This window comes from Cordyceps militaris, assembly GCF_000225605.1.
Source record: "Cordyceps militaris CM01 unplaced genomic scaffold CCM_S00003, whole genome shotgun sequence".
NCBI classification, from domain to species: Eukaryota; Fungi; Ascomycota; class Sordariomycetes; order Hypocreales; family Cordycipitaceae; genus Cordyceps; species Cordyceps militaris.
The window spans coordinates 3,090,498-3,101,551 of record NW_006271971.1 but is presented as its reverse complement, the minus strand read 5'-3'; the positions used below and the strand labels follow the sequence as shown (position 1 = coordinate 3,101,551).

At 58.0% G+C, this 11,054-nt stretch overlaps 3 protein-coding genes across 3 annotated transcripts; 1 reads left to right on the top strand and 2 right to left on the bottom strand.

Moving 5' to 3' along the window:
• Positions 1-1,193: 1,193 nt before the first annotated feature.
• CCM_04597 (uncharacterized protein) lies at positions 1,194-2,972 on the top strand (the record flags this gene model as incomplete). Its single annotated transcript, XM_006669745.1, has 1 exon — positions 1,194-2,972. The coding sequence occupies one exon, from the start codon at positions 1,194-1,196 to the stop codon at positions 2,970-2,972; it is 1,779 nt and encodes a 592-aa protein (XP_006669808.1).
• A 333-nt stretch (positions 2,973-3,305) lies between these two features.
• Positions 3,306-5,625, bottom strand: CCM_04596 (ferric-chelate reductase (Fre2); the record flags this gene model as incomplete). The annotated part of the gene is made up of 2 exons (XM_006669744.1): positions 3,306-4,935; positions 4,994-5,625. The coding sequence occupies 2 exons, from the start codon at positions 5,623-5,625 to the stop codon at positions 3,306-3,308; spliced, it is 2,262 nt and encodes a 753-aa protein (XP_006669807.1).
• A 956-nt stretch (positions 5,626-6,581) lies between these two features.
• On the bottom strand, positions 6,582-7,304 carry CCM_04595 (uncharacterized protein; the record flags this gene model as incomplete). Its single annotated transcript, XM_006669743.1, has 1 exon — positions 6,582-7,304. The coding sequence occupies one exon, from the start codon at positions 7,302-7,304 to the stop codon at positions 6,582-6,584; it is 723 nt and encodes a 240-aa protein (XP_006669806.1).
• Positions 7,305-11,054: the final 3,750 nt, after the last annotated feature.

Below are 11,054 nucleotides of genomic sequence, written 5' to 3'. Positions count from 1 at the left end.
CCGTGCAGGATCCAGTTGTCCGGGATGATGAGCCCCCACCGCACGCTCTGGAACACGCAGCCGGTGAAGAAGAGAAAGGAGGCCAGCAGGGCGAGCTTGGCGAGCGGCCGCCGGTTGAGCGCGAGCGGGACGAGCAGGGCGGCCGCGAAGAGGGCGTTGATGACGAGCATCCCGTAGAGGTTGCCGTTGTCGTACAGGTCTAGGAAGAGCGCGCTCATGGCGCTGTCGCAGGAGGAGCACGACGGGCCCCGGCCGGAGCCGCCGGAGCCGCTGCCGGAGCCAAAGCTGCCGCCGCGTCGCGGGGCCATTGTTTTTGTATCTCCTGGCGTTGGGTGGTCTTAGTGTGGTTTGTCGAGTGGGAGGAGTGGTAGGCGGGTATAGCGAGGAGGGAAGAGCGCCGCTGAAACCCAGAGGGAGAGGCTGCGCCATTATCTTTATAAAACTCACAACGGAGTAGATCTCGCACAGACTTTTGACGGTATGACTTGGCATTATCCACATGGGAAACAGAAGAAGGCAGGATTTGGTTGAGGCCGTGTTTCAGCTGCCATGCCCTTGGACTCTTGGCTCTGGCTCGAATAGGAAGACCACGCGATGCTCATTTCAGCCGCACGGAGACTGGAAGATCGGCGCCATCATGGAAAGACAATGCTCGCAATTTACTGTCTGGTGGTAATTTCAAGTCTTGAGATTTGATAGTGAATTTTTTTCGGACATTGTTTCGCAGTTCTTTTTGAACAATATTGGGGTTCTCATCACAAACTTGGTATCTCAACTTGGTAGCTCAAGTAGGTAGCTCAACTTGGTCGTCACACGGGCAACCTTATTTAGAGGGACTCGGCTAGCCATCGCATCGCATATCTCGCATTGCCTTGTTTGCCTAACGGCACTAGTAGTGGCGGAAACAGGGCGGTCTGCTAGGAGCTGAAGCCTAGCTGATTTTAACCCTGGCCAAGCTTGTGATGAACAAGGAAGCAGTCGATAAATGACGAATCTTGTCAATCCAGATCTGTGTTGCAGATGGTAACTATTTGTAAACCAATGAATATGCAAAGAATCAGTATGGTGATTGTATCCTGTTGGTTGGAGTCGAGACGTCTCCCCCTGCCTCATCCCGCTTGCACTGACTTATCCATCTACGGGCTAACAACTCGGCCACGATTTTACAACGCCGCACATGTAGCGCCTTGAAAATGAGCGACCATGTCAGGCTGAGCAGCCAGGACTTCCAAAACGTTTACGAGTTTGGATTCACTTCGTGGGCCGCGCTGGCTGGCCGCTCCAACGCGACCGCTTCTCACGCGTGCGTGAATGACGCGCTCCGTCACCAACCCCCCTTTCCAGCCAACGTGCGTCTGACGAGCGAACACGGATGGGCTTACGCTACTGGCACGTCTCACTGGGCCGGCGGAGGCGCATGCGATCTCGCTGCATTTACCGCAAACGTGAAGCTTCAAGTCACGAGAAAGGATCCGATTTTGCTCTCTCTGGCCCCGGTAGAGGATGGCCTCCCTTTCCCCCTCGGCGAGCACAGCTACGTGGCAGTGCTCGTGCTCGCCCGGGCATATGTTCTTTCCGCGCGCTGGGCTCAGGTCATGCCTGTAGGCTGCGTCCAGTACACGGACAGCAGTGCCCCCTGCGCTGAAGACGCACCGGAGGGGGCCATGGTCATTGGTCTTGGGGACGCAAGTCCGATAGAAGCCCGTTGGTGGGCTGCGGTCTTGGCACGAGGCCGTGGTTGGCAAGCCACTTTGGTTCTCGGGGACGAGACATTCCTGTCACCGTGGACAACCGACTTGTGCCTGGCCCAGGATTTTGCCATCGCTACAGACTCTAGGCCTTGTGAGGCTCTCGGTACAGCACCTCCTTTCCCACGAGCCCTTGAGTATCTGCAAAAGTTCTGCGCGTACCATGACGTTTTTGACCAGAGTCGTGCTGCGCTGGCCGCCGCACTCCTGTTGCCTTGTTTCGGCAGCAGTCCGACGTTGCGACTACCAGCTGTGAGGGTTTGCTCCGAGTCAACAGGAAGCACCACTGCCCAGACAACCAACCTCCGAGCGTTGGATAATATGCACCAAACTGCATTCATGGACAAATGTCTAACACTAAGCTGCAATGCAAGAGGGATACGCTCAACCCTGCTGAGCCCTTTCTATGAGCCTAGCATAGAATGCAATGCTGTGACTCCGTGGCTTCAGGGGTCCCCGGCAGCCATAAACTCTATAGCAGGCAGTGACCGCCAGATGCTTCTGGCAATGATGGCAGCTCGCTCGCCGGCTGCTGGGTGGCTGTGGCTTGGCGCCGTAGTTCTCGGCGTCGACGGGGCACTCTTGCACCAAGCCGCGGCAGGCCTCCTACCGGTAGACCTGACTTCCTCTGCATGGTCGGGAACAGTTCATTCCTTCATGCAGGCACCCACTGCGAGATTGAGTGGGAGAGATGGCTCCGTGCCACGCGCTGACGAATGCAGAATACTGTTTCTTGCGCAGGCCAGACAGCACACGCGGTTTCCCGTCTGTCCTTGGGAACCATTCGGATCAACTCCACTTGTAGATGCCCATATTCAAGTGCGCAAGCATGTCCACTGCCAAGATCACGGGCTCCGATACGAAGGCTTCTCTTGGGAGTGTATAGGCGGCAATGCATTTTGGCCACCACAGGAGGCTAGCGCTTCTGTGCGAAACGAAAGAGTTGCCAGCGTGGCGTCTCAAGCTGTTTCGTATTCCAACATGAATCGTGACGATGAATGCAGCTCGGAGAATGCAACGCGGAGTATTTTTGGCTGGCTTCGTGTGGATGGCTACGCACGCCACGAAAAGGCAATATGGGGTCATGAATGGTTCGCATTGGGTTCAGACGACGACGACGATGAGCAAGAAACCGACTCGACGAGCCAAACTATGGAAAACACTAATGTATGGCCATGGCTGTCCAGTGTACGGGCCGACGACGGTGCAGTGGTAGAGCATTAGCCGGGCTCAGCCCATGACGCGGCGTCTTGGACGGCAAGACGTACACCTCGGGAGTAGCTGATGTACTTGCGAGAAGAAATGACCAGTGTAAGGAACTGCAGATGTACTTACAATGCGTATGGGACAAGTAGTATTGATTAGTACTTAGGAACTGTTGCATATATAAAAAGAATGGTCCGTAGAGCTATCCTACTTGCTTTACATCAATGATCCACAAAGAAGTGACGCATGATTTCTTGTGCTTCCAGCCGTTAAGGTCATAGCAACAAGAATTGCACTGACCACATATAGTTCAAATTGTATCCATGATCCCATGTCTTTGAGCAGACTATACTACCATGTAAATGCTTCATCCAGTAGCACAACACCACGAGCGAGAGAGCCACTCCTTGCCAATCTAGTCACCTCGTTGCGCACATTGTCGGCCAGTTCCGGCGGTCCGCACACGACAATACCCGCGGGGCCGCGCTCGCCCGAGCGCGCGAGCAGCTCCTCCTTCAGTATCGACGGGACATCCAGGCGCTCCCCGATGCTCGTGTCCACCTGCACGGCCGCCGGCAAGCCCAGGATGTCCTTGGCGCACTCATCCACCAGGCTGCGGTTGCGCACCCCCCAGTACAGCCGCCGACGGCAGCTGTGCTCGCGCAGGATGGGGAGCACCGCGCTGACGCCCACGCCGCCGGCGATGCACACAATCGACGTGCACTGCGACAGCTCCGACGCCGACGCGGCGTGGTACGGACCCTCCACGAGCACGGGCAGCCGCGTCTTGCCGCCCCCCGCGGCGACCCGGGCAGCCAGGCGTGCCGTCATGCCCGACTGGACGCGCACGAGAATCGCCATCCGGGGGTCGGACACGGGCGTGAATATGGTTGTGCGCGGCGGCGGCGGCGGTGCGGCTGCCATCTTCTCCTCCATCTCGGGCGAGATTTCCTGCTCCTCGGAGACTTTTTCCCTGGCGCTCTCGGTATCCGTGTCAGCAGCAGCGCCGGCGTGGGAGTCGGCGACGGAAAACGAGGACGCGACGGAGAAGGGATGGTTCTCCCAGAACCGCCAGCCCAGGGTCGGAAAGTAGAGATAGACGAGCCCGCCCGCGTGCGCGCCGGCAATGTCGATGCGGAGATACTCGCCCCCGGAGCCCGGCACGACGGACACGTGCGCCGTGCGCCTTCCCGCGAAGACGATGCGGCCCAGCCGCATCAGGCGCTCAGCAGCCCAGACACCGCCGAAGATGTAGCACCAAATCTCGTACCCCCATTTGAACGCGTAGCGGTAGAAGATGTGGTAAAAGTACCCCACGAGGAACAGCACGACCAGGACATGGTGCAGCGAGAGGAAGAGCTCGTAGCAGCGCTTGCGGACGGCGAGCACCGACGCGGGCCACAGCAGCACGACGGCCAGCGTGGCCACGACGCCCCAGATCCAGTACGGCTTCGTGACCTCCTGGGCGTAGCCGCCAAACAGGACATAGTACGCCAGCAGCAGGGCCGAGTGCACGACGGTGTGCGCCATCGTCAGGTAGCCAAACACGCGGTGCAGGAGCAGGTATGTGTCGTAGTTCCAGCCCGTCAGCGCCAGCAGCGGGTTGTTGCGGCCGGCAAAGACGGCGAGCACGACGGCGTTGCCCATGGCCATGACGCCGGCGCGGCAGCCAATGGTGCTAAGCTCCTGCTCGCGCACCGTGGCAAAGGTCGTCTGCGGCCGCAGCGTCGCGTACGGCACGATGAGCAGCACCACGTTGAGCACCACCACCACGCCCGTGTACAGCGCCTGCCCGCGCGTCGGCATGAAGCCGCCGCCGAGGGCCCGCGCCGTCGGCTGCCGGTGCTGGGCGCCCCAGAGCGGCGGGTACACGAGCAGCGAGTTGAGCCACGCCCACGACGGGGCGCGCGTGAGCGCCGGCACGAAGCGCGCGAGGGAGGCGCTGATGGCGAGCAGAAACGGGACGACGGTGATGACGATGCTAGAAAAGGAAAAGTGAATGAGTGGTTTGCGGTGATCTCTCGGGAGCAAATACGTACGTGTACCGGGAATGGCCGGCTTCGTTCAGCTCAAAGGCCTTGAGTCCGTTGTACTCTTTCAGCCAGTGCGAGCCGCGCACGAAGCTCGTCTCGTTGAGCGGCGCGCCGGGCCTCACCACCGGGAGCGTGGTGTTGACCGGGGTCGTGTCCTGCTCCTCGGCGTCTCCGTGGTGTCCGTGCCGCGCATAGACACCACCACCGCCACCGTCTCTCCTCCTCTTGCCGTGGGCGGCCTCGTCGATGCGCGACCGCCGCAGGGCTTCCTGGTACGTCAGGGCGGGCACCCAGGCGAGGGTGCCCGGGCTGCCGACGGCGACGTGGGCGGCCCAGTACTCCTCGAGCACGCCGACGCGGGGCGCCTCGGCGCTGGTCGGGCAGTACGTGTCGAGGCAGAGGGCCAGCGTCTGCAAGAAGGCCGGGTCGCGGGCGAAGCAGGCGGGCGGCGTCGTCGGCGGCGCGTCGGGCGGCGTGCAGAGCAGGACGGACCGGCCGAGGACGGACCGGCAGGCAAAGGCGCACGGCGGCTGGTACATGGTCTTGCCGAAGCCGATGATGCCAATGCCGTCGGCCAGCACGGCAGGGACGGCGACGGCGGCGAGGAGCAGGCAGTGCCGCATATGGAATGCGACCATTTCTTTTTGGTATTCTTTTTGTTTTGCTTTTTGGTGGTTTTATTCAGATAAGCGGCCAAGTCAGCATGAGTACAGGCGAGAAGCACAGTATTAGCGACTGGTTTGGAGAGCGGTGCGACGACAATAGCAGGTTCGCCTCATCTATTATATACCAACGCCGCCAAGCTACGACGTTGCACAATACCGAGCCAGTAATTGGCTGCACACCCACCGGCCCTTTTGCCAACACCAGCCCTTGGCAATAGGACAAGTTTTCGTAGACCACCAGAAAGGATGGATAATAAAAACTCTCAATCGTGCTCACATGCTCCTCTGAGCGCAGTCTGACGCTGGAGCGCCAAGATGTCGCGGGGACCCAGACAACAGCTTTCAAGGTGGGCTTACAACGGAAAAAGATGGACAAAAAAAGTCCCCTGCGCGCAACCTGTTTCCACAGGGGCGGGATTTGGCCGGCTTGAGCAGTAACTATTGCAGAAAAGCGTGTAGGATGCCAAGCTCTTAAATTGAGCCCTACCGACTTTTTCATGCGAGGTGGCCGTTCATTGTTCCGAGTGCATGGACTTCAGTTCCAGGGCGCCGGTTGCGCCGACCCGGGTTTTCCCCACCTGCCAAACGGAGAGTGTCCGTGATGCTTCCGAAACGCCCTCAGCTGGGGCGAGACGTCTCTCCCAATATCGGTAAAGCGTCTTCTGCGGGTCGTTTATGCTTTATTACGAATTACATTCCACTAATCTGTAGCTTTGGTTGTAGGTCGAGCAAGTTAATAAATTGCTTATATTCTCCATCAAATGAAAAGTGAGCATCATGTACTATGCCAGGCTGGCCCACGCCGCGCAAATAAAAAGTATATACAAGAAAAATTCCGCCCTATATTTTGGTATATTCCGCTCCCCCTCCGTCATAAAATCCAAGCAACTTATACAGCTCTTGTGCGTGCAAAGTTCCCATGGCGCCGATCACAGCATCAAAACAGCAGCACCGACCATGAGCGCCACCACCGCCGCCACAGAGCGCCGCCTTTCAGAAGCAGCGGTGGCGGCCGAGTCCTCGTCGTTGGCGGCGAGGTTGATCATGCTCACGTTGCCGGTATAGACATCGATGCTGACGCCATTGCTTGGGGGCACGGGTGGCAGCACCGTCGTCTTGGGCGACGACGACGACCCCGACCCCCCGGTAAAGACAGCCGTCAGGGAGCTCTTTGTGCAGAGCGGCCGGACGCTGACCTGGAACACGGGCCCGCCGCAGTCGGTGTGCACGCTCCGCAGGTAGTCGGTCGCGCTCGTGTACCTGCTCCTGGCGGCGGCGAGGTAGGCCAGGTAGTCGGGCTCGAGGCTCGCGGGGAGCGTGACGGTGCAGAGGTTGCCCTGCCAGGGGTGCGGCGACGCACCGCTGACGGAGAGGGAGGAGCGCAGCGCGGCGCTCAGCTCGGCGTTGGCGACGGACCGGCTAAAGGCCCTGCTGTAGACTGAGTGCGCGCACGTCTTGTTGAAGCCGCCGCTGCCGCCGCCGGCAGAGGAGCTGGCGTTGTCGCCGCGCTTGTACGGGCTGCTTGTGATTTGCGCGGGGTGCGGGAGTATGTCGACGACGACGACGTTGGTGGCCGCCGGCACGTCGAGGGTGAGGCCGGCGCCGGAGCCGACCAGCACGGCCGCTGCCGCTGCAGCAGTCGTGAGGCGCATCTTGGCACGTTGGTGAGAGACAAAGAGAGACAAGGAGAGAGAAAAGGGCAGCTTTGCACGCCTCTGCTTTTTTCCCTCACGGCCACATCCTGGCTTGTTGAGATGGGCATTACTCGCAAGTGGGGAGCGCTAGCAAAGGGACCGACATTGCAGCTTCCAACATTCGCCGATCGGCTAATGAATGAGTGTACTTTTGGAGAGAGAGAGAGTCATGTTCTTTGTCGTGGCGGTATGGAATGGTTAGCAAGAGTAAACCCCATTTTGGCAAATACTCAGGTCATGTCTCTGATGTCAACCAACGATATCCAAATGGTACACAGCCCTGGTAGGCTTCAAGAATGGGCCTGTGGGTTCCCACGTTTCTATCCGTACCCGCTGGTGAGACACGACCATTATTATTAGATTTTGGGTTCTGCATCATCATCGCCAAGGTTTTGAAGAGATGCGGTTCGAAAAGATTCGACCCTTCTGTGGCGCACTTTTCTCCTTTGCCAAATTCACTAGCTGGGCATTGACAGGTACATATGTGGCTGTAATGTGCAGAGTAACGACTGAGGCTGATCAGGGACGACAAGACCAGGCTTCGATTGGAAATGCCCATTCAAATGCGGAGGCTTAGCTTCGGCAAGCTAAGTATGCCGACAAATTACCCACAGACCAGTACTGTAAGCCAGCCCGCGCATTTCGAATTGTCTTGTTGCAAGTTTAAAGGCCCCATCTTCGTTATGCGTGGCTTCAACTTGTTGGACAGCGCCGGCGCCTCGATTGGATCCCCGCACATTCAAGGCAACGAGGAGATGGCCGTTTCTTCAAAGGAAGGAAAACGTCTTGCAAATGTGGAGTTGCGGGCTTCTAATCTGAAACCTTGCCCGAGATGCTAGTTAGTCAATCATCGTTATCGAATTATGACGAGTAGCTTTATGACGAATAGCTTCCAACCAACGTAGAACACATGTGCGGCGCGTAGACTACCAGGTTGGATGTACATGTGAGCAAACGACTCAAGTCTCGAGACGGATTGACGCAATGCAAGTGCCGGGCCGCAGCTGCTAGAGGTGCAGCAGCACATAGATGATCGCTGTCACTTTGACCGCAACGTCTTTGTTTCCGGGCCCATGTCAAGGCGTCTAGGCATGAGCCACTAAAACGGTGGTTGCAGATGGCATTATGCAGGCGAGGGGCGGGCACCGCTTGGTTAGGTTGCTTTGTCTATTAGGTAAAGCAACGTTAGTAAGCCATGTTGTTCATCACCCCAATGGTCCAACGATGGAGATGTCTGGGGGATCCCGCCTGAGGGATCTGCGCCAGTTGAGCGGGGTTGCCGACGATGTGATGCTGCAGTCTTCCTCTCTCCTATCAATGCGTGACGTGTGACCGCTTGTCCTGCAGCAGAGTCGGTGGGCGTTGGATAACTCGGGGTCAAAAGAAGGATATTGGAGAAGAGGGAAGAGGACGAGGTGTGCTCCCTTGGCCCTGGGTGGCGGCGTGCAAGGATGAATTGTCGGAAACGGTGTGTTGTACAGAAGATGCACGTTGGTGGTTGCATGGCCCAAAGTGCCCAAGGCCTTTCCGAATGGAGTCATGTTTGCGAAGCAGTACTTTGTAGGAATTACTGGGTACTGACTCGCAGCGACGAGGATGGTTGGAATTGGGTGCGGCGGTTGATGCTCAAAAGGAGCGAGAATGTACGGAGAGGGAGGGGTTTGGTTTCTCGTTGTTTCGTTTGCCGTCGAGCGAACGCTGGCGCCGCGGCGTTGACGGGCTGGCTTGTGATGGCGGGCTGGGCTGGGCTGGGCTGGGCGGGTTGACAGCTGGCAAGGCACTGACTGACTGGGCAATGCAAACGAAACAGGAGCGGCGGTCCGGCAGAATGAAGAAACAGAGTGCGTTGGCAAACAGGCGTTTTCTTTCACAATTCAACGGAAATGAACTTGCTTGAAGAAAAAAAGAAAAAAAAAGAAAAGAAAAAACATCAACATGTCAGTGTAATCCTTGTCAGTATAATCGATGGGAATAGTTCGTCCTCGGGCGACGGCAGCAGTTGGGGCAGACAGCGCACACGTACTTATTACCTGGCCAAGGCCCGAGCCCACGTACCCGGTGCCAACTACCCCAATTCGGAACAGGCGGGCCTGAACCTCAGGTGCAGTGCAGCAAGCAGCCAAGGCCAAACAGCAGCTTGGCTTCGAGTCCATGAGCTTCAAAGGGGTCAGGTAGGTCGATGCAAGCAAAAAGATACAGTGTGGCCTTTTTGTTTACGCCTTGCGCGTGCATTGCTCAATTTCTACTGGTTCAAGACCAAAAAAAAAATGTCCAAAGAAATGTCCAAAGAAATGTCCAAAAAAATGTCCAAACACAAACCCTCGCAACTCCTCCTCCTCCTCTCCTCACCAGCCACAATTTTTCATTGGCCTGCCACACAGAGCCTTTTTTTTTCCCCTCTTCCTCCTCCACCCCCTCACCATCCATCCCCATGGGGTCGCTCTCTGCACGTCTGCTCTGCAATCCCCACACTCCAACAAGCTCGGCTTTTTTTTCTTGGTGCTAGGATTTAGGATTTTCTTCTCTGCCCTTACCTTCTCCCCAGAATCCCGGGTCAGCAGGAACACGAAAGCTGAATCGATTTGGAGAAGAGAACACGGACAGACGCATTGCAAACTCAAACGACGACTGCACAGCGCCGCTGACGGAATCGGCTTCTCCGCGTTTCCCGCCGACGCTCGGCTCTGTGCATCACCAGCCCTTGCGCTCGCTGCTCGTCGACGTCGTCCCCAGACCGCTGACCATCTATCTTGGCCCTTTTCCCCTCACGAGTAGCCCACGCACGGCGCCACCAACCCCCGGAGCCAGTACTTGGTTAGTCTGCAGCGCATCAACCTGAACACACACCACCGCGAGGCCCACGGCTATTTGCCCTCTCGACCGCTCGCCCTTTATTCGCGAAACACGCTTGAGAAGCTCGCCGCCAAAAGGGCTTTTTGTTCTTCTCTCCTTGTCGACCGAGAGTCTTCATGTCCCTTTCCCCGCCTCCCGCTGCATCGCCCCGGCCTCGTCACCCCCACCCGTCACCAACGAATTCTGTTGCGACCACCTCTTCACGCCATTCACCACGAGTCATCGCATGGCGGCAGCCGGTCCAGTCCCTCGGCGCCCAACACTTGTCACCCCAGACTCCGGTCCCTGTCATTCCGCACCCGTCCATTGGCTCCCCTTCCTGACTCCGTACGACTACCTCCGTTCTGTCCGCCTTGACCCGCGCCAGAGTTCTTCCTGCAATCTTTTGCTTCTTTCTGATCCTGCCCGACAAGACGCCCCCCCGGTCCCCCCGGTCTCGTCCCGCGCTGCTACAACACCATTCACTCTCTAGTGCTTCCCCCTCCAGCAATCGTCTCACACGCCTTTCCGTGCCGTCCGCCGTGCCGTCCGTCGTTTTCTCCGCACACACGCACCCTCGACGCCTCCCACGCCTTACCAGTCCCTATCCCCCCCCCTCTCTCCCCCTCGGACTCATCGCTTTCAAAGTAGCGTCCTCGTGAGGCGTGCGAGAGGGGGCCAAGCTCTCTACTCCTCACCCGCCTCTACCAGACTAGCCCTGCTCAATTCTAGCTTCCTTCCCCGAGACCTGTAGTCCACTGTGTCCATGCCAACGCAATAGCTTCTCACTTGCAGCTCATCACTAACACACCCGACCACACATCACCCCCCACACCATATACTGCAAACACGCTGGCCCTATCTCGGCCTCTGGTC